This window comes from Pimephales promelas, chromosome 2, assembly GCF_988280905.1.
Source record: "Pimephales promelas chromosome 2, fPimPro1.hap1.1, whole genome shotgun sequence".
Classification (NCBI taxonomy): Eukaryota; Metazoa; Chordata; class Actinopteri; order Cypriniformes; family Leuciscidae; genus Pimephales; species Pimephales promelas.
Window position 1 is genome coordinate 33507501 of NC_142770.1, and position 27851 is coordinate 33535351.

At 37.8% G+C, this 27851-nt stretch overlaps 1 protein-coding gene across 4 annotated transcripts in view; it reads left to right on the forward strand.

Annotated features, from left to right (window-relative positions):
• LOC148997230 (NACHT, LRR and PYD domains-containing protein 12-like) overlaps nucleotides 1–27851 on the forward strand; it is a 93064-nt gene that overhangs the window by 58888 nt on the left and 6325 nt on the right. For 3 of the 4 annotated variants that reach the window (XM_089122135.1, XM_089122144.1, XM_089122143.1), the window contains 6 exons: nucleotides 49–219; nucleotides 12705–12878; nucleotides 24342–24515; nucleotides 24979–25152; nucleotides 26789–26962; nucleotides 27170–27343. In XM_089122135.1, the coding sequence (XP_088978261.1) occupies nucleotides 49–219; nucleotides 12705–12878; nucleotides 24342–24515; nucleotides 24979–25152; nucleotides 26789–26962; nucleotides 27170–27343 (1041 nt within the window). The remainder of the gene's footprint in view (nucleotides 1–48; nucleotides 220–12704; nucleotides 12879–24341; nucleotides 24516–24978; nucleotides 25153–26788; nucleotides 26963–27169; nucleotides 27344–27851) is intronic. The other variant, XM_089122139.1, reaches the window with a different exon arrangement.

The following is a 27851-nucleotide window of genomic DNA, read 5'->3' on the forward strand; positions in this document are numbered from 1 at the left end:
GTGTAGTTGAGAATTTAACTGAATCCTGCTTCATCTTCTCTTCTGCAGGTTTTTGAGTCCTGCTGCAGATGAAGCCTGTCAGTATGTGACTGGAATTGTGGGTAAAAACCCATTACTCACGAGAGAGCTGAATCTGAGTAAACGTGAACTAGGAGATACACGAGTGAATCAGATCGCTGCTCTACTGCAGGATAAACACTGTAAACTCAACACACTGACGTGAGTATTTTACATGGTTAAAAATAGTATTTTTAATAGAAATGTTGTTTGTAATACTATTTCCAGTCAGAACTGATTTTTACTGGAGACAAAACCACAATAAATTGATTTTAATAATATATATTTTTTGACTGTTGAAGGAAACCCATTAGATTATTCATATATATATATATATATATATTTATTTATTTATTTATTTATTTTTTTCAGTTAATAGGTGTTTTAAAATGATGAGTGATTTTAAAATGATAAACTTCTGTCAGACATGACATGGGCAGTGTTGTGCAAGTTACGTCCAAACTGTAATACATTATAGATTACTTGTTACTGTTACTTAAAAGTAATTCATTACCTTACAATATTACTGTCTCAGAATTGTAATGCGTTACATTACTCCTGTATTACTTTTGAGTTACTTTCACCAAAATAACTACAGATGTAGACCTAGTTATAATATAAAAAATAAAAACACAAAATGTACTACAGAGCATTTTACATCCAGTAGAAGGCAATATGATGTACAGTAGCATAATGATTGTGGGCTATACAGGAGGCTACTAACAATTTCATATAATTGGCAAAATGAAGGCTCAAGAGAAAAAGAGAGGATGACAAACAAAATCACAAACGATCCAAGTCTGTCAAAAGTATGGTAGAGTAGAGGTGAAGTGATTATCTGGAAATAGCTTTGGTCTATTCATATTAGACACAACAGAACTGTATGTAAACTTTAATTCCATGACAAGAAGCCACAAGATGCACATTTGTTCTTTTATTGTTGCCATTAATTTATTTTCTTTGAATTCAAGAGGTTCACAACACAAAACTGTCATGCACAAAGTGAGCATGATGAACATAGCTTATGCTTTCTCTGGAAGTATAAAGTGCAATTGGAGGACCAACCCTCAGCCTGTCATTTTAGTCAATGAAAATGAACATAGGCTAAACATAGCCTAACTGCTGCTTAGAAGAAAAAAACAAAACAAATAGAGACCCTTAGGCCTATATGCCTCTAAAAAGGCTCAAACAAAACAGGCTTTCAAATAAAGGAAGGTTCAAATAAATCCACTTAGGCTACAACAACAAGACAGATTGCAATTGTCTCTATGAAACTAAAGGACTAGACAATTTTCTAGAATACACATAAATGAAATGAAAGTGCTTGAACCTAACAGCAAATATGGCTCAGTCATTTAAGTCCAATTCAAAAAAGTTCAGTAATAAGGCAAGTCATACGAGAAATAAATGGAAATAAAAACTTTTGGAAATACAAAACTGAAATTAAGGTGTTTGGGCCCACAAGGCCTGACAGCAAATATGGTTCAAAATCTTCAAAATTTAAGTAATGGTCAGATATTGCCAACAGGAAAATTGGATTTAAAAAGTTCTGTTTCCTGCCAAATATAAAACAGAGGTGGTGTGCAGCTAAACATGGAAAAGTTCAAGTAAAGGGAAATTGAAGCTGTGCTTGCTTACGACTATGGTGGGCCTATTCTATTTGACTGAAACATCTGTTGTACCGCATCACAATAAGGCGCTGAAAGCATTCATCACCAAGACGGTTGCGTTTTGGGGTGAGTACCAGACTACCAAGACTGTAAAGTCTTTCGACCTGTGCACTGGATCATGGTGTTGGTGCATTATAACGTAGTGCAATTTTTAATTCTTAGAAACTGATGCAGGCTTTCCATCACTGGATCAGAATTGAAATAAGAGGTTACCTCTGTTTCCACTGACATAGGTGTATCAGCCATGGCGTTGGGCTTTTCATCAAATGAAAAGTAGTCATCATCACGGGAGGTGACTGTAGCAGGTTGAGGAGCACCAATTATTGGGGTGGCAGGCTCTTCTACTGTTAGGGTGCGGCACTCAGTGGTGAGAAGGTACTTGAGGTGATCTCTTCTGGTTTCCTCTTTTACCCAGCACAGTTTAAATTTGGGTAGTGAGACGGCAGCCAGTAGGGCATCCTTGGAGTCAATTGTTGTGGCAAAGCGAACTTCAATTGCTCCCACAATTATTTCAGGCAACCCAGTGATCATTTGTGAAAGGCCATTTTGCAGTGCTAAAGTTTTGGCCATTAGAACTTCAAGTGTTGGTTGAAGTGTCCCATAAAAACAAGTTTCCTCACCCTGTAGGATGTCCAGTGCAGCACTGAAAGGCTTCATAATGGAGCAGTATTCCTTCAGAAACTGGTATTCCCTTTCATTCATGCATTTAATCTAAACCTGTGTGCATAGATTGTTAATGTCAGTTAGTGGCATTTCTATGATCCATACATAGGCATCATAAAATAAGTTCCACTGGGTGACTGAGGGCACAATCAACTTCCTTTTACTGATTTCTTCTAGGCACTCAGATGCAACTGTGGACCGGCTAGCTTTGGTCCATAGTGCTGAACACTTAGCTGTAGAACTGCGGTAAACAGCCCTTGATTCTGGGTTTGATACCAACCATTTATGAATCTCATTGTTGGCAATGAGGTTGAGCATGTGAGCACACAGCCCTCACTGTGCATCCTCATCGTCTCCTTCAGTGAGAACGCTCGGTGAAGGTCACTTTCCCATCATCCTCCTCCTCTTCTTCTTCGTCCTCCTCCTCCACAGTTTCGACTTGTTGGTATTCCTTAAAAGCTTTAAAGTCCTTGTAAAGGCAATTCTACAAAAAAAGTTCTAAACACATTATAAATGTTACATATGTATTGCTAAAACATATTACAAAGACTGTGAACTGTGAAGTACTGAAATGTGGAGTTAGACCGTTAAACAGTTTTTCACCATTGCACTTTTACGGATTAATTGGGCGGGGCTAAAACAGGGCTCGATGACGCACTGGAGCCCATGAGCTGCTGGACACCCCCCTATTTGATGACGCACAGAGTCTGATCTCCCTCTCTCCTCACACACTCCCCGAGCACATTCGCATTCACCGCTCAATCGCGAGTGACTGTCAGTACTATTAGTTACTACAGCTGAGCCTACAGTTTTCTAGCTAGCTATGCCTTCGACACGGACATGCATGGGCTACTACCTGGATGCGATCATGTACAAAACAGATCGGTATCTTCATTTAAATTCCCCTAAAAACGATCACATCAAGAAGAGGTTTTTAGAGAGCCAACCTTGTTAGTGATCATTTTACACTGGATCGTTTTATAAACTTTCCTCAGAGACAACTGGGATTCACTGATAATCCGCTGTTACTGGTGAACGGGGCCGAAACGACGATCTCCCGCCTCAGTGTTCATCCTCCCGTCTCCAAAAGCTAATCAGCTAATATCACCGTCAACAGCTTTCCCGCTAGTGGGCGTGGTTTCAGCGCAGCCAGCGGACACGCCCCCAGCGTTTAAGAGCAGAGAATCTGCTAATTTTTTCATGATTTTGATAGCTTATTTTATGTACTTGCCGGCTTTTTTTATCATTCAAATTTGGCTGGGTGGCTAATAACAAATTTTTCTGTGGTATGACAGACTCAGAACACATACTTAATTTTGACTTTACAGGGACTTTAACAGAGTTGCTGCCATTGTCTGTCACACATGCAGTCACTTTTTCAGTAGTTAATCCATACTGGGAAAAAAATATCCTCAAGTTCATATGCAATTGCGTCATAAGTGTGTCTTCCTCTGAACCTACGACAAGCGATTGAAGCCTTCTTCCATTGCAACGTCTCCGAATCGATCCAGTGGACCGTCACCCCCAAAAAAACTCCTGTTGTAGGCAGTCCATATGTCTGCAGTTGTTGACAAGTACTGCTGCTCATCAATTGTTTTTTTAGCTCTTTTTCCATAGCAGTATAGGTCCTATAAAACATGGTATCAGAGTTTTAAAATCAAACATGTTAAAAGAGAAAAATACATCACGGTTGTTTAAACCAATGAACATTAAGCTGTGTCGTCAGCAAGTCGTTTCCCATCATGCTTTTGATCAGCGCAGTCGGTGGAGAGCAACTGCGCGTGACTGCGGAATCCGACAGGTGTGCCTTGCGCTCGCGAGAGTTTTTTGACATACGTCGACATGACATCAGAGCCAGGCGGACCGTTCTAGGACATATTTCTAACCGGCATGCATCTTGCGCTGATCACCGGTGATCGGTTCTGCGCAGATTTTGCTCATCTCAAACAAACCTAGTGTTGAGGCAAGCCATAAACAAAACGCCCATATCAGCTGAATAAAAAGGCTTGTTTGAGATGTGCCTTGCCTCGCCTGAAATGTAGTTGAGAGTAGGCGGCTGCAGTGAGATCACCGGTGTTCGGTTCTGTGCAGATTTTGCTCATCAAACAAGCCTAAACATCCACTTTAATACATATCTTACCTCGTCTTGCTGTGCAGTGAGGAATAATACTATCTAATAATCTTGGAAAAAAAGTTCCTTCCATAGTGCTGTTTCATTTCAGGAGCATGGATTCAGCTGATGTAGTAAGTCATTTATTCCTTAAATGACTTACTACATCTCTGTACTGCACAAAGACTTGAAATGCATGTCTGTGTGTGTGAATGAATGAATGGATGAATGAATGGTACAGATGTGCGCTCGCTGTGCCGTTCATTCACTCTCGCTCCTACATGAACCGATGTAGCAGTGATCATCGCTAAATTCGCCCAGGCTGCAACAAGGGCTCTCCTCTTTTTTCTCCACTTTACCAGAGTAATGTTTTGCTGACCTTTGAAAATAGTACGGAAAGAAAAACACTGGTGCTGCATCCCAATTCGCTTACTTATATTACGCCCAAAATTATGGACTCTTTTTGTGAAGAAAAAGTACATACTTTTGAGTGTGTAGCAAAAGAGTAGGCAAGCTTTGGGACATACTATCACGTCATCTTTAATGGACAGCTCTGTCACATGCTGCGTGCATCCTGTCACCGTAAACTGCCCTGTCAATCATCTTGTCACAGTTTAAAATCCTCCATTCAATCTAATTTGATTTCCTAGCGTTTCGGAGAGCACGTTCATCTGCCAGTCGTGGGTCTTTCAGGCGGATACTTTCCATGTGTTTCCAATTTGAATATAATGATGCATTGAAAGGGTAATGACTAAACATATCTTTACAGAAGTTAACAATGCTGCTGCAGATAATGTGGACAACATTTTCGTCAGGTTAGATACTGATATCACTGAAACGTCTTTATCTAAACCTCTCTACATAACCGCGGGACTCACGCATCCTCCATGTCTGTAGTTTCGTAACACTTTTCACTCGTGTTTGTAGTTCTAACCGAATCCTCTTCCAACGTGCGATGGGTTGTGGGCAATATCGGTCGTTATGTGGTGCGTTCAAGTCATCTCGTATAGATATTAAAGGGATAGTTCACTTTGAAAAGAATTTTTGATATGTTTTATCTTACTTCAAGGGCATCCAAGATGTAGGTGTCTTTGTTTACACAGTATTTTCAATTTTTGATATTTTTAGGTCAAACCGTTCTTGTCTGTCAGTCATATAATGGAAGTCTATGGTCACCACCTCAAAGAGCATGCACAAAGAAGTCCAGATTAAACATGATTTAATGACTCGTAAATAGGGCTGTAACGATTTTGGCTAAAATCATAATCACGATTAATCGAACAGGTCACCTCGATTATGATTATTGAACGATTATTTTAATTTTTTTTCTTTCTCATATGTCACTGGCAAGGCTTATTCTGTAAATAAATATGTATGTATTTTTTTCTAATGAAAGAGTGCATAATCTTTGAGATTCTAAACTAAGGAAATACACAAATAGCTTTTAATGTTTATTAAATATTTAAAAATATTAAAAATGTAGAAAATAGTTATTTTTGTAAATAAAATAAATTATTGTAAATATTGCCATCTAAAAAGTAAAATATAACTTGTATAAAACTGAAAAACTAATCCTTTTCATATTGTATAGCATCTGTAAATGCTTGTGTTATCGAAAGCTGCTTTGTGGAGTGGAGGCACTTGTTGCTGGGCATTTGTCTGTCTCTCTCTTTTTTTTCCGCGTGTTTTCTGATTCTAGGAATCAGAGAGTGCGTTCACACACACAACCCGCAAAGACACGTGACATGTCTCAGCAGCGTATAGTTTGCTTATGAGTTGCGATTTCGTTTTCGAAAAACCACGCTTGTTCATTTGTTTTTCTCTGATTCGATAATAAACTAGCGCATTATGTACAGTTTCACGCTGGCAAACGATCCCGGCTTAAACGGCGTCATTAGGCTGTGTAATGGATTTTTTTTCCCTGAACCTGACTACTCTACAATAATACTCACTCTAGTTGGCCAAGTCTTATACTTTTACCAGCGCATCTACACATCGACGTCCGCTGAGTCAATTAAACCTACCCTCTACCCTAGCGCATCTCCAGTCGACGTCCGCCGGGTACTAATCCTATAACCCTAGCGCATCTACAGTCGACGTCCGCCGGGTTCTAATCCTATAACCCTAGCGCATCTACAGTCGACGTCCGCCGGGTGCTAATAATTCTAACTTACTTGTTCTTGCTGCACAGCTTAAATAACAGACAGACTCCAGCAAATGTCCTTTCATTGCTTTTAATTACGGCCAGGAGAGTTCTCGAGCAATACTCAGAGAACTTCCCAAGTAAACACAAGGCCGGTGGATCTCAGACAAATTCCATTGAGAATCCCCCCGAAAACACTGATACAACAGTTTTTATACAATATGGAGGCATGCCCTAATGACATTAATTTCATTGGTTCTTCATAGGTAGACTGTTTTGTTACTGGGTAGAGGAGACTTTGTTTTAATGTTTCTAACTTAGTCATCTGTCTAGTTCCATTTCCCATATTTGTTATTTATACACTGTCAGGTGTTTGACACACATACATTCATCTCAGGACATTGTATCAGAGATTTAGCTGGTTAAATGAGGTCAAATGTCAAAACATGGTTAGCTTATTATTCAGTTTAAAATTTTCCACCACAGTTGCAACGCGACATTGATTACGGCTTTTGTTCACACAGCGCGCGCTCCGTGACTGAACCATGGACTGAACACAGCAATTGTTACTCTGTCCCCAACCTGGCGGCACCAATCCTGGGCCGTGTTTGCGTTCACACAGGTGTTTGTTCTGGCAATTTCCTGGGATCAACTCGCTGTGTGAAAGGGGCTCATGTTTTTTTTTTTATTATTATTATTAATGCAATGTTAATAAACAGAACAAGTCGAGACATACAAGCAGTAAACAATCTATCAAAACAAGGAGACATTATGATACCAAATACATTAAGAGAGGAGATATGAATGTCGCAGACTGGACGGGGTGAAGTGACGTGACTACTATGTTTTAAGGGCAAAGTACGTTAACACACAGTGGGCGGATATATTATTAGTATTCAAAAACCGAAATAACCGACATGGTAAAATCACGTCGGTTATAGGCTCTGAATTTTGGTTTCGATTATTTTTCGGTTAATCGTCCAGCCCTACTCGTAAATGTAAGTACAGTAGTAATATTGTTTTTCCCTCTTGTAACCACAGCCACGTCCGAGTGATCTGAGGGTACGGGCGCTTCGGTTCCAGTTGAAACTATCACTTTCAACTCGTATTTACGATTTGAACACACTTGATGTGTGTGCCACCACAATGTCGTAAGTACCAGTGGGGAGCTCGGGATTTTCTCTAAGCCCCGATCTTTTCGATTTTGGCCGTGTCACTGAGAAACATGGCGGAATACCACAATACTTAAATATTATGCAGTGATATTGTCAAGGTTTTCTTATTTACAGCGCAGTTAAGTGAATTGCCTGCATAGAATATGATGGCATTATAATTTAACAGTGCAACGTAATGATAAAATTGGCAGTGGCGCCATCTTCCTCCGACGAAAGTGACTTGAACACACTGCCGTCTTCCCCAGGAGGACTTGAATGCCCCAAGAGTGTGCATCGATCTACACTTCAGATTCTGACAGGAAATAGTAGAAAATCTGGTTATTTTTGAAACGCTTATTTCAACATACCGCGATTTTGACGTACTAATTCTATTTTGAATACTATTTAAGACGGATAGTATGCGTGGATAATGCAGCATGGATAATCATTTTGTCTGCATCTGCATCCATTACATATCGTGTTTTACTTCCTTTTCCGGGTCAGAACGTCTACAGCTCACTTTTAAAAGATGATGTAATTGGGCAGTGAAAAAAATTGGATATAGTCAGCATGAAATTTCAAATTTGTTTGTTGTGATTTTTAACCGTACGCCGTCATTGCCACGGAGGAGCAGGATCGAGCCTGTGTAAAATAGTTCACTGAAAGTTCTAATGATCAGATATAGCGGTTGAGTGCATAGACTATAAAAAAATAGATTGCGACACAGTCAGTGATGAAACGCCAGAAACAACAACAGGTGACTAATGTCATCATGGATGAAAAGAAAGAAAGGAGATGTGAGTTGGTTGATTCAGGAAATTAAATAGTAGTGAGAGAATGAGATGGATGAGATTCTGTCAGCAGCAGCAGATCTTAAAGGGATAGTTAGGGCCCAAGCCCTGAAAGGGCGAAGGCCCTATTGTTTTCCTTAGGATTATTTGAAGAGCTCTTTTCCAAAACGCTATAAATCCATTTCAATAGTTTTCAGGAAAACTACATTTTTTACCTAGACCCACACATTTTGTGAATATTCAAATTATCCTGTTTAAATGTTTTATTGGTTCAGTCTGAACATTTTGAACAATAATTATTAAATCAAACAACAATATTGTTAATGATAATTTAAAAGTTAATTTTATTTTTTTCCAAAACGCTATAAATCCATCCATTTTTTGTATCATTTTTAGTAAAGTCATTTTTAGTAAAGAGTCAAACCTCAAACAAATAGTACCAATTTCAACATATGCATGAAAAAAAAACGAATTATTAAAAATGATCAATATATGATAACGATATTCAAAAAAGGGATGGGCACCCCTCCAGCACATGCACACACACAGGCTACATAACATGTGAGCAAAGCGGAGCAGCATGACGCTTAAATATAAGTAAAAAATAAATAAATAAATAAACATAAAATATACGTTTCACATTTGTTTTTAATAATATTACATTACTTATTTTTATTATTTCATCTATGTTGAGTAGGCTATGAAAAGGGAACCGCATGAGATGAGTAAGATAGGATCAAAATTCAAAAGCTGCCCAATATCGGAAAATATTTGCGTCAGACATGATTTTGACCACTTATTAAGTTTTGTTTTGTAGAAAGCTTGTAAATTTCGTTTCATATAAATTGTATCTTCATTTTAATAAATGTTTCATCGACAAATTGACTGGATTAATACATTAGAAGTAAATATCAGACAATATAATCAGGACACAGAGGCGCGCAGGTGAACCGGAGCGCGTCTCATAATATGAACCGAAACACCGCGATGCTTGCCTCACACAGGCCTGAGAACTAAGCTACAGAAAGCTTTAAATATCTACTTTTAAACAAAACAATTAAAAACTAAAATAAATTGGCAACTCTCTCTGCGTATATAGGCTAATTCGAAGTATGCGTTTCTATAGGCCTATGCGCGTTCACTGCGAAGATGGCGAGTAAGCATCATCAACTTTATCTTTGTTGCTGACACTGACAGAAAACACTAGTTTATTAATAAACAATTCAAATGTTTCATGCATAATCGTTACTTTTTGCCGGTTCTTTGTGGCAAGCTTTATGCATACGTTGAAATGCGGAATAGGCAATTAAAAACGAATATGGTTTCTCTCCCATTTAATTAAATCAATATATGTGATTACTGATCATACAAATTGCTTAAATGATCTACTACTAGTCGACTTGAAAACTAGGACTCATTTTGAGGAATGAATGAACATAATAAACCTCTGTTCAGAGTGCCGCCGTGCTGGATTGTGTAGAGCGCACATTGAATTTGAGGATTTAGCGTGTTTAGGCTAAAAACAGGGCTGGCGCTTATCGCGGCTTGGAAAGAAACTGTATCTTGCAGTACATTTTAAACAAGGAAATATAGCGATTTGGCATGAAACGTTGATGGAGCAGTGAAAGGGTTCTGTCCACAGCAGAATGACACGACAAACTCATTTTTTTTAAAAATGGCGTTTATCGCTTTTTGGAAAAGAGCTCTTCATTTATTATTCTTCTTCTTATTCTTCTTCTTTATTTTTATTTTTCTGCTAATAACTAAAGGCACCAGGGTTGCGGTGCCACCAGCTTGGGCCCGCAATCGCTGCTCGCAGCTATATTTCAATTTGAAATGTTTTAGCTTACCTCAAGATGTAGGTGTCTTTTTTACACCGTATTTTCAATTTTTATATTTTTAGGTCAAACCGTTCTTGTCTGTCAGTCATATAATGCAGGTCTATGGTCACCACCTCAAAGAGCATGCACAGAGAAGTCCAGATTAAACATGATTCAATGACTTGTAAATGTAAGTACAGCATTTATATCGTTTTTACCTCTTGTAACCACAGCCACGTCCAAGTGATCTGAGGGCGCGGGCGCTTCGGTTTGACCTCTGACGGAAGTGATCTCTCGCGCGTATTCGTCACTCATTATTTACACAGAGATTTCAGAAGTGTTACTTGTAGTTGTTACTTAGTTGTAAGATCTAAACATATTTAGATGTACAGGAAATCGCAATGGAAGACGATTTTGATATATCAATGGGCAACGTTGAACTGTTTTCGCAACCGCACGAGAGATCACTTCCGGTGCTTTCTGGCACTTGCGGAGACCGAAGCACCCGCACCCTCAGATCACTTGGACGTGGCCGTGGTTACAAGAGGTAAAAACAATATAAATACTGTACTTACATTTATGAGTCATTAAATCATGTTTAATTTGGACATCTCTGTGCATGCTCTTTGAGGTGGTGACCATAGACCTCCATTATATGACTGGCAGACAAGAACGGTTTGACCTAAAAATATCAAAATTGAAATTACTGTGGAAACAAAGACACCTGCATCTTGGATGCCCTTGAGGTAAGATAAAACATACCAAAAAGTGACAGGAGCCATTAATTCTGTCTGTCTGTAAAGTTAACCTAAAGAACAGAGGGAACAGAGATAATTACTCACTGCTCTTGACTAAGAACGCTTGAAGCTTTAATAAGGATTAATATACATTTCATTTATAATTTGGGCAGTGCGGACTGTTTTATAACTTCATTCAATTTCTGTATGGTACAGGACAGGTAAATATGACATTTATTATGGGTTTAATTGAGGATTGTTTTAAGTTCACTTAAATTAAAAGTTTGTATATTTTTGAAGCCTAATAAATGTTTAAAATTTGGGAGTGATTTTAAACTTTTTTTAAAAGTGATTTTTTTTTCACTTCAACCCCTGAATATGTTATCTAACCTGACTAATATCTATTGTGTTAAATTTGAAGAAAGTACTGATTGTGTAAATGCTGAAAAGAAATCTACTGCTGTGATGAAGCATAAAGAAAAGAGACATAAAAGAAATAGAAGAAAAATGAAAGAAAATTAATCAACATCTTCCAACACACAGAACTAGTGTGACAGCCTTAAAGGGATAGTTCACTTTGAAATTAATTTTTGGTATGTTTTAGTTTACCTCAAGGGCCTCCAAGATGTAGATGTCTTTGTTTCCACAGTATTTTCAATTTTTCAGTCAAACCGTTGTTGTCTATCAGTCATACACTGGAGGCCAAGGGGGTCCACCAAAAAGCATGCACAGAGAAGTCCAGATTAAACATGATTTAATGACTCATAAATGTAAGTACACACTGATGGCCTAAGACACGAAATGAGCGGTTTGTGTGAGAAAACGAACAGTATTTATATCGTTTTTACCTCGTGTAATCCAAGTGATCTGAATCAGTTGTGCAATGTCCAACTGAACCGAACTGAATCAGTTCAATGTTACGCCGGAAGTGATCTCTTGCGTGTGACGTCACTCAATATTTACACTGAGATTTTGGAAGTTTTACCTTTTACTAAACATATTTAGATATACCGAAATTGTCTTCCATTGCGGTTTCCCGTATATCTAAATATGTTTAGTGAAAGGTAAAACTTCCGAAAATCTGTGTATAAACAAAGAGTGACGTAGGCGCGCAAGCGATCACTTCCAGCGCATGCGCAGACCGAAGCGCCCATGCCGTCAGATCATTTTGTCATGGCTATGATTACAAGAGGTAAAAACGATATAAATACTGTTCATTTTCTCACACAAACTGCTCGTTTCGTGTCTTAGGGCATCAATGTGTACTTACATTTACGAGTCATTAAATCATGTTTAATCTGGACTTCTCTGTGCATTCTCTTTGAGGTGGTGACCATAGACCTCCATTATATGACTGACAGACAACAACGGTTTGACTGAAAAATGTCAAAATTGAAAATACTGCGGAAACAAAGACACCTACATCTTGGATGCCCTTGAGGTAAGATAAAACATATCAAAAATTAAGTTCAAAGTGAACTATCCCTTTAAAAACAGAGTATGGGGAATAAACTAAGTGCCTGATGAAGCATTTCAGTCTTTTCTCTTTCTGTCTTCAGTCTGTGGAGATGCAGTATTACAGAGGAACAGAGTCTCTTCCTGACTTCAGCTCTGAAATCAAACCCATCACACCTGAGACATCTGTACCTGAGTGAGAATAAACTAGGAGACTCAGGAGTGAATCACTTATGTGACGTACTAAAGGATTCACACTGTAAACTGGAGATATTGAGGTCAGTAACATTCACATACATCAATCATATTTCTTAAAATCACTTCTACAGTTTAAATCAAGACACTGAGTTCACAGTTTTGGTGAGGTGAGCGTCCTTATGCCCTTCTTACTCTGATTGTCCTTGAAATGGAGACTTTAAGGGCATCAAGGCTTTTGTCGCAATGAAGCTGTTTTGACTCGATGAAGACAAACACAATGTACTTTCCTCATTATCCTCACTTGAAATGTTACCATGACAACGCAGTATAACATCCAGCAGCCCATTAGCTTTTCCTACATTAACCAGGGATGTGATTTTTCCGGATTAATCCGGAATTCCGTATTTTCCGACCTGAAAATGTGACCTACGTGCAGATCTGTTAAAAAAAAAAAAAAAAAAAAAAAAGAGGGGGACGGGTGTCGGCAGCCGGAGTGAAAAGGAGAGAATATGAGCACAGAACCCATAACTGGCTGACGTACAGAAAGTTCCTTTCAAAGTATCAACAAGGACGTATGGAGAGAATGTCTAATTGGTTCAGCTTGTTCACCTGCTCAATTTCGTATCTCAGTCGCTCTCGCGCTGAGTATCGTCGTCAGTTAACAAGAACATCACAGTTAGGTCACCAGGGCTGGGCGATATATCGATATAGTTCAAATTTGCGCTATGATCCTTGCTCCAATCCTCGTTATGACTGCTTTTGTAGAAATATATTGTGCATTCTTTCAGTGCAGTCCTGACACCTCCGTCTCAACAGCATTAGTGTTACTTACAACGCGACAAATACTCGCAATATTAACGCAGAGGAACGGCTAACGTTACATCAGTACATCACGTTGGTCCACTTTGGAAAATGATGTCACGGTTTAACAAAACCATAAATAGGGCTATACTGCCCTCTCGTGTCAAATTATATTTTTATATTTATTTTTCCAACAAATAAAACCAAACCTGTAATAAAAACCCATCCAATAAACCCTTGAACTCAACAGATGCAGTGGCTCAGTTGATAAAGCGTTGGGCTTCAATCAAGAAGACCTGAGTTCAAATCCCATTCTTGCTTACGTTAAATTGTTGTGATTATATCAAACAAAGTGGCCAAAACAACATTTCCAGTCGACAAGACGTGACATAATCACTTGGTTCACTTTGGAAAATGTGTAGATGTCACGGTTTCACTCCCTCAAACGTGAAACATGCACTTAAACTGAAACTTAAACTTACCATATTGGTTTTCATTAAACCGAGAAAAATTGGATTTTGTTTTATTGCAATCACTGAAAAATGGTCTATTGTTTAAAATGCAAAAAAACATTTATTATTTTCAAGGTGAAAAGGATTCATTTGCCTCGATCCACGCCGAAACAAAAAGTCTAAATGTCACGTTTTTAATGAAGCAGCCTAAATGGTCCACTTTGGAAAACGTGTAGATGTCACAGTTTAACCCCCTCAAACGTGGAATTTACACGTTTGCGTTAACACGCTCCAGTGGAGAGATACCCGTGTTGACCTATTCTACACGCAATCGCCTCTGCCATAACTACCTATTGGTTTTCATTAAACCGAGAAAAATGGAATTTTGTTTTATGTAGCCTACGATCACTGAGAAATGTTCTATTATTTAAAATGCAAAAAACATTTATTATTTTCAAGGTGAAAAGGATTCATTTGCCTTGATCCGCGCCGAAGAAAACGTCTAAATGTCACGTTTTTAATGAAGCAGCCTAATGAGTAAAATGTCTATTTTTCCGCAGAGGCGGACAGAGTACACAGCTTTATTACTTGAGTAAAAGTGCAGATACCCCTTGCTAAATTTGACTCAAGTACAAGTAAAAGTACTACAGTCAGATGTTTACTTGAGTAAAAGTACTGATGTACTTGTTTTTAAAAGTACTAGAGTATCAAGAGTACAAGAGTACATTTTCTAAATATTGCATTACAACTGCCGCAGTGCTTACATTTATGGACAGAAACGTCCTACATGGAGTTATGAAAAATGTTAAAGTCAATACCTTGGAGAATGTAAAAGGAATTGAAAGTAAAATCAAGTCGTATTTGTTGCTTTATTTAACATTTAAGAAAATTTCAGAAAATTCAGAAAATTGAGTACAGACTGGCGAGGTGGGGCCACGGGCTGGCACATTCGGACCTGCTGCATCTTCATCCATTGGTCTCTTATATAAATCTGACCATGGAGTTGACTTTGCCAGAAAGCTGAAGGTGATTGCTGATAGTTTGTCCCAATCAGTGGATCCTGCACAATCCAATCACGTTTGAGAGGGAAACAACAATTAGAGGGTTTCCGAGATTTTTCTTATTTCCATTTTTTTTTTTTTTTTTTTTTAGAAGTAGTTACTTTTTACTCACGGTTATGGATAGAAATGTTTTGGAGTAAAAAGTACAATATTTCACTCTCAAATATACTTGAGTAAAGTCATGACCCACATAGCAAACAGATCCGGAACGGATCTGCCGCGGAGGTAAGAACCAGGTCCGGAACGGAGTCCACTTGCACAGCGCAACGGATCCGGAACAGATCCGGATTGCGGATCCAGACTAGATCCGCGGCAGACCCTATCCGGATCCGATCTGGACCCGTTCATTTTGGAATGAAAACCTTTCAGATCACTCATTCAAAACTAGTAATCTGGCCAAAACTACAAAAATATTTCACATCTATTGGTGGGCCAACATTAGATAGACTGCCCACTAAACAACATGATGTCCAAAAGATGTCTTTTCAACGTCTTTGTCACAAAAGTCGGATGCTGAAAAGACGTCCACTGAGGAGCCAGAATTAAAGTTTTTATGACGTGTTTTTTTGACGTGTTCTGCACGTCCGATGTAGACGTTCATCGAACCTTCGTATAAGTTTAAAAACTAGGTCAAATGTGGCCATCGTGTTTAAAACCCATGTTTATATCAATGTCATTTCCTTACATTGTTTAGATGAGGTTTAGATGTTGATATGTTTCATTTTAAGAAACCATTGTGGTGATGAGTGTTTGCTTTAGTTGGGCTCTTGGTCCCAATTCTTCTTACTTTATCTTCTCTTTGGTTATTGTAACTGTGTGTTTGTATAACACTATTGTTGTTGCATAGAAAGCCAAGAAAAAGTAAAATCGGCTGTCATCAGCTCCTTGTTGATGATGACAAAAACACAAAGCGGGCTTTTAATGATGTGTGTAGACTTTTGTCCTTATATTTGCTGTTTATAACCACCTATTTTGTGGAACTGCGTTATTTGGACCAGCACCATTACAATTGTTGCTTATTTGAAGGTCAATAAAAATCATGTGTACTCAATGTTTTGAGCAAATATGTCACATAGTCACACACAGACATCACGATTTTGCATATGATTCTCAACAATGGTGACAACCAAAACAAAAAAAGCTTGGGAATCAAGGATTTTTTGTACTTTGAAAACTACCCATCATGCATTGCAGCATGAAGCTTTTTTTATTGTCACCGTTCTTGTGATACATACGCAAAATCTTGATGTATGTGTGTGACTATAAGGTAAATTTCCTAATAACATTGTTTAACAAGCTTTTTTTTATTCACCTTCTAATAAGTGTTAATTTTAATGGTATACAAATAACACAGTTCCACAAGATAGGTGGTTATAAATGGCAGAAATAAAAACTAAAGTCTAAACACAACATCACATGCTCACTTTGTGACTTAGCAATGATAATCAACAAGCTGATGCCAGCATCTCACTTTTTCTTGGCTTTCTGTGCAACAACAATAGTGTTATACACTCACACAGTTACTACAAGCAAAGTAAAGTTAAAGTAAGATGAATTGGGACCAAGACCCCAACGAAAGCAAACACTCATCACCACAATGGTTTCTTAAAATGAAACATATCAACATCTAAACCTCATCTAAACAATGTAAGGAAATGACATTGATATAAACATGAGTTTTAAACACGATGGCCACATTTGACCTAGTTTTTAAACTTGTACGAAGGTTCGATGAACGTCTACATCGGACGTGCAGAACACGTCAAAAAAACACGTCATAAAAACTTTAATTCTGGCTCCTCAGTGGACGTCTTTTCAGCATCCGACTTTTGTGACAAAGACGTTGAAAAGACATCTTTTGGACATCATGTTGTTTAGTGGGCAGTCTATCTAATGTTGACCCACCAATAGATTTGAAATATTTTTGTAGTTTTGGCCAGATTACTAGTTTTGAATGAGTGATCTGATGAACGGGTCCAAAATGAACGGGTCCAGATCGGATCCGGATAGGGTCTGCCGCGGATCTAGTCTGGATCCGCAATCCGGATCTGTTCCGGATCCGTTGCGCTGTGCAAGTGGACTCCGTTCCGGACCTGGTTCTTACCTCCGCGGCAGATCCGTTCCGGATCTGTTTGCTATGTGGGGAGTACTCCCCAAAAATGATACTCGAGTAAAGTACAGATCCTTCAAAATTGTACTTAAGTACTGTACTCAAGTAAATGTACTCCGATACTGTCCGGCTCTGTTTTTCCGGCGTCCCCCAGCTCCTCGTTTAAGCAAAAGGTACGCTAAAACAACGTATTACATCGACGTTAAACCACATTAACCGTGTTAACCATAACCTTTTAAATACTCGACCTAGTTCCGTTCCTTAGCAACGGGAAGAAACTCCTGTAACTTCAGTGCCCAACCCGTATCACGACAAGACGTGAAATAATCACGTTGGTCCACTTTGGAAAACGTGTAGATGTCACGGTTTAACTGCAGTGATAGTTTAAACTCAAAACCATAAATAGGGCTATACTGCCCTCTTGTGTCAAATTATATTTTTATATTTATTTTTCCAACAAATAAAACCAAACCTGTAATAAAAACCCATCCAATAAATCCTTGAACTTAACAGACTCAGTTGCTCAGTTGATAAAGCGTTGGGCTTCAATTAAGAAGACCTGAGTTCAAATCCCATTCTTGCTTACATTAAATTGTTGTGATTTTATCAAACAAAGTGGCCAAAACAACATTTCTCCAGCCGACAAGACGTGAAATAATCACTTGGTTCACTTTGGAAAATGTGTAGATGTCACGGTTTCACTCCCTCAAACGTGAAACTTGCACTTAAACTGAAACTTAAACTTACCATAACGACCTATTGGTTTTCATTAAACCGAGAAAAATGGTTTAATGGTTTTTTTTATTGACTATCACTGAGAAATGTTCTATTATTTAAAATGCAAAAAACATTTATTATTTTCAAGGTGAAAAGGATTAATTTGCCTTGATCCGCGCCAAAACAAAACGTCTAAATGTCACGTTTTTAATGAAGCAGCCTAAATGGTCCACTTTGGAAAACGTGTAGATGTCACGGTTTAACCCCCTCAAACGTGAAACTTAGGCTTACACGTTTGCGTTAACACGCTCCAGTGGAGAGATGTCACGTTTTAGCCCCCTCAAACTGAGGTCGGAGAGCCAGTTCCAGCTCGCTGTTCCTAAGACAAGACTCAAAACTCGAGGGGACAGGGCTTTTTCTGTGGTGGGACCAAAACTTTGGAACGCTCTGCCCCTCCATGTTCGAAATGCCTCGACGGTTGAGAATTTTAAGTCTCGTCTAAAGACACATTTTTATTCCTTGGCTTTTAATCCCGCGTGAGTTGTGTGGTCCTTTGATGTCTGTTATTATTTTACTGTATTCTTGGACTGAGATGTTTTTTACTTTGTTATTTGTTTTTATTGTATGTTAATTGATCTGGATGTATGAATCATCTGTGCAGCACTTTGGAAACTTCCTGTTTATAAAATGTGCTATAGAAATAAAGTTGGATTGGATTGGAGATACCCGTGTTGACCTATTCTACACACAATCGCCTCTGCCATAACGACCTATTGGTTTTCATTAAACCACGTCCCATGTTAAAACACTCATAAAAAGAGTTCCTTCATAGGTTTGCTCATTTTCTCAACTGAGTCCTGTTCAGAGGGACCCTGGCTATTTACTGTATTTATTGTCAAGTCATTTTACTGTGTAGACCTTATGTAGCCCCGCCCCTTTTCAGCGTCGCGCTCATTGTCTTTTGACTTCCGGTCTGTATTTTCACAGCGTATGAATGAACTGGTCCTAAAAAAAATTCCCGGTCAACATTTGTTAAGACATCTGCTTTACAATGCTTATGATAAACATTACAATGCTCATGATATCTTTTGTTAACTCTACAATAAGTAAATCCACTTCACCAGCTAATTACTCCTCGACAGCGATGCCATAGAAATATACAGAGTGACCGCAAAACCTGAAGTTCAAAGACAATACTCTAAAGATGACAGCGCCCACGTTTCTCTGGTGTCTATAGTTTTGGAAACCTATGAAGGAACACTTTATGACTGTTTGAACATGGGACGTGGTTTACGTGATAGAACTCACTTTTTGATGCACTTTGGGGTAGGTTTGCCTGTACTTTTCTCCAAAAATATACAGTAAAATGACTTGATAATAAATACAGTAATAGCCTCCTGAACAGAAATCAATTGAGAGAATGAGCAAACCTATGAATGAACACTTTTTATGAGTGTTTCAACATGGGACGTGTATATAGTTTGAACATGGGAGCGCATATATATATATATATATATATATATATATTATATATGATAATTAAAAGATTAAAAGCCACTAAAAGCCTGTTGTTGTATCATATTTGTCATTTACATTAACATAAAAAAGTAAAATAATTAAATAAGTAAATAATCATCATTACATATATTAATAATGAGTGTATACATATACAAACATTAAATTCAACAAAAAAATGCTAAATAAATGTATCGATAATTAATATTAATATTCAATTTAATTTACATAAATAAAGTAGGCAATAATAATGTATAATAAAAAATCAAATTATATATATATATATATATATATATATGTGTTTATATTTATATATATATATATATATATATGTGTGTGTTTATATATATATATATATATATATATATATATATATGTGTTTATATTTATATATATATATATATATATATATATATATATATAAACATTCAAATTAACAATTAAATGTAAAAAAAAATGATGTATGATAATTAACATTAACACGAGCATGAATAAATTAAATCTTTAAAATAAAATTTAAATTAATGTAAATCATATATAGGCCTACAAACATTAAAATAATAATAATAAATGAAAAAGTATATATATTTTTGTCTCCGAATAAGATGGAAAATAGCAGAAAGTAGTGTCTAAAAATCGTAAATATTAACAATAAAAATGTATGATAATGTTTAATAATATGAACATGAATACATTATAATTGGTATAATTAATATTTAAGCCTAGAAACATTACAATAACAACAAACAAACAATATTAAAAGTCATGTGTTAGGAAAAGATCATGAAATTGTATTATTTGTGTCCTAATACGATGGAAAATATCAGGCAAAAGAGTCTTAAAATCAATTTTGGCGTCCTTCAGCACCCATACCGTAACTGCAGGATTTGACGCGCATGCAAAAAAAAAAAAAAAATTGTGCGGCTAGCTTGACCGTGTATTTTCCACGCGCGGCCCACTTGACCGCAGTGTTCTAAGCGCGAACACCCGACGTGCACATGTACTAAAAGCTTGTCTAACAGCACCTGGTTGCTGGACTAAGTTATCTTTCGAGTATTATTTCGCTAATACTCTCAAATACACACAAGGTTTGCATAAAACATTTGGTTATGTCTAAACTCAAAGCAAACCGAGAAAATTGAGAGAAATCTGCTTGTCAAATGCTCCGTGTATATTAGACGCGTCGCGCATAGGTCTTAAAGTGACAGTAGCCCTAATAATAAACATGCAGCCGCTTGTTCTTAAAAGGATAGTTGACCCCAAAATAAAAATTCTGTCATTGTTTATTCACTGTAATGTTGTTCCAAACCTGTATTAATTTATTTCTTGTGCTGAACAAAAAATATATTTTGAAGAATGTGGGTAACCAGACAGTTGCTGGTCCCCATTGACATCCATAGGGAAACATTGGGGTACATCTGGAAATTGGAAACATTGGGGTACATCAACTGTTTGGTTACCCACATTCTTCCAAATAAATTCAACAGAAGAAAGAAACTTATTCAGGTTTAAAACAACTTGAGAGAGTAAATGATGACAATTACAATTTTTGGGAGAACTATCTATTTAATGTTAATTAAACAACAAAACACAGAGGAAATCATTCACTGCTCTTGACTGAGAAATTCAACATTTGCTCTCACTTTGCAGAAAAGATATCAGTATAGATATCGATCGGGGGGGGGGGGGGGTATATTTTCCTGCTTTTTTTTGTCCTTAGCCAATCACATGCCTGATTAACAATTTTACGATAATATGATTGTTGCAAATAAATATACATTTTATAATGAAGCTTTTAAAATATGCTTTATGAGTGATGGGTGTTCTCTCTTCTATCAAATGTATAAAAACTTGCCCTCTCTTCTTTGCAGGGTTCCTGTGGGGTCTTAAAAAGTATACAATTATGCATTTTAAATTTAAGGCTTTAAACTTTAAATTTAATTAGGTCAGGTCTAAAAAGAATTAATTAAGTCAGGTCTTTGACCCTCGTTCCTTTCCAGAAGTGCTGGCCCCAAAAAATTATCACAAAGTAGCAAAAAAGCATTGAGTCGTAGCCTACAGAGCGGAGCTGTAGAACAGGGGTCTCCAACACGTTGCTCGCGAGCGGCCAGGAGCTCGTGTCTGATTGGAGGCAGCTCACCGAAGGGGCGTTACCATATTGCGCCTTTTGCGTGCTCAAGTTAGTTCTAATGTAGGCGCACGGTTAGCACACATAATTTAAGCAACACACTCGTTTTTTCTGGTGCAGGGAGATGAGAAAATATATACTTTCAGAATGCCGCAAACGCACTGCAGGTCATGTGACAAGAACCAATCAATCAGCTTCACCCTTTCTGTTACAACATTAAAAGCTCAGTCAACATGAAGTATGGTGTGCACTCAAGTGTGTAATCCATCAGTCGGAAGCTGAAGCCTCGCAGGAGCCGCCATTGTAGCAGAACTTCTGCTGTTAGCATCACATTGACTCCCATTCATTTTTGGCGTCACTTTGACAGTGAATAACTTTACATCTGAGGCGTTTAAAGACTTCATTTGTCCATTTTCTTTTTTTAAAAGAAACAAGACAATGTATAAAAGGCTCCATTACCTTGTATCTTACGTTATGGACCCTGTAGAAGCCGTTTTTGTAAAAATAGGCTAAGGATTGCGTCATAACAAGCGACTCTGTCACACAGTAGAGAAATTACCGTATAGACAGGAGGAGAAGCTCAAGCAATCTTTTACTGTCTATGAGGCAATCTGGGGGACATGGAGGCATAAAGTCAAGGCAGAAGCCCAAAGATAGAGAGTTCATAAAAGCAACGAGATGAAATATTTCAACAACAGATTTGTTTCAGATTTCAGTTCAGATTTGTTTTGGCACAGCTACTAGAAGGTCAGACCGGTCGCTCACGTCACATCTCCGTCGTCCAGCTGAGTGTGAGCAGTCGCTCAGCCATCAGGAAGAGATGTTTCTAATGGGCTTTACTTTTCTCTGTTGAAGTCTATGGGGTCGCTGTGTCCATTTCTTTTACTGTCTATGTGTGCACCCAAACACTACGGGTGATTTTCTTTTCTCCGTTAATCAGTCTTGTAGCAGAGCTACAGCAAGCGTTTTCTGGTGGTGGAAATCCATTAGCTACTAAAACTTCTTTGTCAGTGAATGGTTGCATAGCAAAGACAGACGCAATGGGAAAATCAGACCGACTGTACTATTGATAATAAAAGATAAACTAATGTGCATTGTAAATGTCGGTAATTCATTATTTTTGTCTCATTCTTATAAAAAATGATTTAAATTATATGTGAGGTTTATCTTTTTATAAAGCCTTTTTTGTCAAAACTTAATTTGAACTTGTACATGTTAGTAGATAACATTTTGCAAGATATCTGGCCATCATTTTTAATGGTATTATTTTAATGTTTATGTAAACAAAAACTGCACATTGATGCTAATTTAATTAGCAATTTCATTTTTGTTATTTGCTGGATTTCAACATAAAACTTGTTGAATTGATTTCACTGTGTAGTGTTAGTACTTTCTGAACATAATTCTGTGATAACTGTAATCATTTTTCTGAAGACTGATTTCATTTAAATAAAATATTTTTTTCAGAATTTCTTTGATTTGAATATGTTTTTTGGTAATGCAAAGTTAATTTGGTATGTCTTAAATTTCAATCTTTATGGTGTTTTGTTTGTTTTTTTCATTTAAATAAAGTTTTATTTGATTGTCCTCCGGTTCTGCCTCCTCCTTCCTGGGTTTCGGCATGACATCATATAGATAGACGCCCTCTTGACCGCTACTGCCTATTGGCACAAACAATCCGTGGGGCCGCCATCTTAAACCGGTCATCCGCTCGGCTCAGTGTAATCTGTTTGGCAGGTGATATGAGCTGTCAGCGCATTAAATGAATCATATCTCACTGAATACCGAACTGATTTTCACGCGGGGTTTTTTGATGCAAAGGTCATACATGTAGCGATGATACAGGACACATGGGATATTTTATTCACAAAATACAACCAATAGTACAGTAATGTTAAATCTTAAATCTTACTTGTGAAAAGTAATTCCCGAGCGATAGTCTGCCGATTTGAGGAGGAATATGCTGCACAGTGCTCTGTCATCTACTGCTGCTATACAACACAATAGGAATACGACCCGTTCAAGATGGCGGCCGCATTTCTCAGTGCCCAGCGGCCAATAGGGCATCTAGTCTCTATATGATATCTATGTCGGCACCAGTGTAGCAAGGTTTAAGGAAGAAGGTGGCAGAACCGGAGGACAATCAAATAAAACTTTATTTAACTGAAATAAACAAACAAAATAGCCTGCCTGCCAGCAGCCTCTCACGGACGACTGCTGGCTACCGAAAAAAAATATAACAAAATAGAAACAAAAGCAAGCCTGTTCCTCTCTCGATCATCCACGTCGTCGCTCCCCTTTATTCTTCCGCTCGTCTGTGAGAAATGCGAGACCGGTGTGCTCACAGGTGCGGCTCATTAACAATCACACCACTGGCCTCACGCCGCTCTCTCACGCCCCTCGACTGTCCTGTTCACTACAGTCTTAAAATGTCTTAAAGGTCTTAAATTTGACTCACTGAAACCTGTCTTTGGACACTGCGGGTATAGTCACATTTACCTTATATCTACTGTTAAAAACATGTCTTACCTGTTAAGTTATTTAAACTTCATATGAAATTCAAGATGAAAATGTGTGTTATAGGCCTATATATCACAAATAAAACCACAGATCCCTGCAGATCCCTGTCCCTACAGATCGTGTCTCCTCGGCCATTGAAGGACGCAGAAAATCAGTTTGGGATTTGTCCTTAATTTGTTATGAAGATGTTGTAACTTTGCAAAATGAAGATATTGTTTTTCTCATTTCTCCAAATGTAGCTTAAGCGGCTGTGAACTGACGGATGAAGGTTGTTCTGCTGTGACTTCAACTCTGAAATCAAACCCGTCACACCTGAGAGATCTGGACCTGAGCAGGAATAAACTAGGAGACTCAGGAGTGAAGAACCTCAGTGATCTACTGATGAACCCACAGTGCAAACTGGAGACACTATAGTTAGTAACACTATACTGTACAGCAGTTACTGTGATATTACAGTTTACAGTTTATTTTAAGACAACAGGACTCAAGTAATAGTGTTTATAGCTCGGGACCTTCTGTTACACTTTATTTTAAATGTATTTTAACTAGTAAATAATCTAAGTACTCTGCTATATATTACAATTTTTTCAAACTGCCTCATTTTCATCCACATAAATAAAATATATCATCTAACCTGACTAAGGTCTATTGCATTAAATTTGAAGAATGTACTGATTGTGTAAATGCTGAAAAGAAATCTACTGCTCTGATAAAGAATCATAAGAAAAGAGACATAAAAGAAATAGAAGAAAAATGAAAGAGGAGAATCGACATCTTCCAGCACACAGAACTAGTGTGACAGCCTTAAAAACAGAGTATGGGGAATAAACTAAGTGCCTGATGAAGCATTTCAGTCTTTTCTCTTTCTGTCTTCAGTCTGTGGAGTTGCAGTATTACAGAGAAACAGAGTCTCATCCTGACTTCAGCTCTGAAATCAAACCCATCACACCTGAGAGATCTGGACCTGAGCTGGAATAAACTAGGAGACTCAGGAGTGAAGAACCTCAGTGATCTACTGATAAACCCACAGTGCAAACTGAAGGAACTACAGTTAGTAACATTATACTGTACAGCAGTTACTGTGATATTACAGTTTACAGTGTATTTTAAGACAACAAGACTGAAGTAATAGTGTTTATAGCTCGGCACCTTCTGTTACACTTTATTTTAAATGTCTTTTAAAGGGATAGTTCACTTTGAAATTAATTTTTAATATGTTTTAGCTTAGCTCAAGGGCATCCAAGATGTAGGTGTCTTTGTGTGACGATCACCAGTTGGAGTGCCCCAGAGAATCACCAGAGGGCACTCCACATCAGAACTGATCACTCCCACCAGAACTCCATTTCCCATATGCCTCATCCCGGTGACTGATTACACACACACCTGCACCTCATCAGACTCTCTATTTAAGCCACACTCTTACACTCACCCAGTGCGAAGTATTACATTGCCACTGCCTGTAATTTCTGAGCGTGTTATCCTGTTTCTGGTTTCTCTGGTTTTGATCATGGTTTGTTTCCTGACTTCTGCCTGTTTGCTGCCTGCCCTGATCCTCTGCCTGTTACCTGACGACTCTCTGCGCTCACTCTCTGATATCCCTGTTTTGCTGTTTCCTGACCCCTGCCTGTTTGATTATTCTAAATAAAGCTGCACTTGGATCTCATCTCGTCTCCAGATTCGTAACACTTTGTTTCCGCAGTATTTTAAATTTTGACATTTTTCAGTCAAACGGTTGTTGTCTATCAGTCATACACTGGAGGCCAAGGGGGTCCACCAAAAAGCATGCACAGAGAAGTCCAGATTAAACATGATTTAATGACTCATAAATGTAAGTACACACTGATGGCCTAAGACACGAAATGAGCGGTTTGTGTGAGAAAACGAACAGTATTTATATCGTTTTTACCTCGTGTAATCCAAGTGATCTGAATCAGTTGTGCAATGTCCAACTGAACCGAACTGAATCAGTTCAATATTATGCCGGAAGTGATCGCTTGCGTGTGACGTCACTCAATATTTACACTGAGATTTTGGAAGTTTTACCTTTTACTAAACATATTTAGATATACCGAAATCGTCTTCCATTGCGGTTTCCCGTATATCTAAATATGTTTAGTGAAAGGTAAAACTTCTGAAAACTCTGTATAAACAAAGAGTGACGTAGGCGCGCAAGCGATCACTTCCGGCGCATGCGCAGACCGAAGCGCCCGTGCCGTCAGATCATTTTGTCATGGCTATGATTACAAGAGGTAAAAACGATATAAATACTGTTCATTTTCTCACACAAACCGCTCGTTTCATGTCTTAGGCCATCAATATGTACTTACATTTACGAGTCATTAAATCATGTTTAATTTGGACTTCTCTGTGCATGCTTTTTGGTGGACCTCCTTAGCCTCCATTATATGACTGATAGACAACAACGGTTGTTTCAAAATTGAAAATACTGTGGAAACAAAGACACCTACATCTTGGATGCCCTTGAGGTAACCTAAAACATATCAAAAATGTATTTCAAAGTGAACTATCCCTTTAACATGTAAATAATCTTAGTACTCTGCTATATATTACAATTTTTTCTAACTGCCTCATTTTCATCCACATAAAACAAGCCTTAAAAACAGAGTATGGGGAATAAACTAAGTGCCTGATGAAGCATTTCAGTCTTTTCTCTTTCTGTCTTCAGTCTGTGGAGTTGCAGTATTACAGAGGAACAGAGTCTCATCCTGACTTCAGCTCTGAAATCAAACCCATCACACCTGAGAGAGCTGGGCCTGAGCTGGAATAAACTAGGAGACTCAGGAGTGAAGAACCTCAGTGATCTACTGATGAACCCACAGTGCAAGCTGGAGAAACTACAGTTAGTAACATTATACTGTACAGCAGTTACTGTGATATTACAGTTTTAAGTTTATTTTAAGACAACAGGACTCAAGTAATAGTGTTTATAGCTTGGCACCTTCTGTTACTCTTTATTTTAAATGTCTTTTAACTAGTAAACTTAAGTAAAACTTAATAAACTAAGTGCCTGATGAAGCATTTCAGTCTTTTCTCTTTCTGTCTTCAGTCTGTATGAATGCAGTATTACAGAGGAACAGAGTCTCTTCCTGACTTCAGCTCTGAAATCAAACCCATCACACCTGAGACATCTGTACCTGAGCTGTAATAAACTAGGAGACTCAGGAGTGAAGCACTTATGTGATGTACTAAAGGATTCACACTGTAAACTGGAGAGATTGAGGTCAGTAACATTCACACACAACAGTGGTTCTCAAACTTCTCTTATGGACATAAACCACATTTTGGATTTCATATTTTGTTTAATATTAATATTCCTGTAGTTCAGAATCTAATGCTTATGAGACCCACATCTGTTATTCGACTCTTTCCTTTTGCAGATATGTGGAATCTAATAACACTCACACTCACAAACACACATGCACACACACACACAGAGACACACACACTACAATAGTAACATTTCAAATTTTGAAAGCCAAATAAATAAATTTATACATCTGTAGCAATTTCGTCTATTTCTAAACTCTTCCCATCTGTTTAGAAGTGCTCGAAGTGCTCTGTCTAGTTTAGAGATCAACAGGTGGTCATACTAAAAGAATCAACATTTTTAAAGCTACACTATGCATTTTTTTTATTATTAATTTACAAAATAACCCTTAAAAACTTTGATAAACCTGTAATATTGAACTGTATGTTAGAGCTGTTTGTGTGGATTTCATTGTAAATTA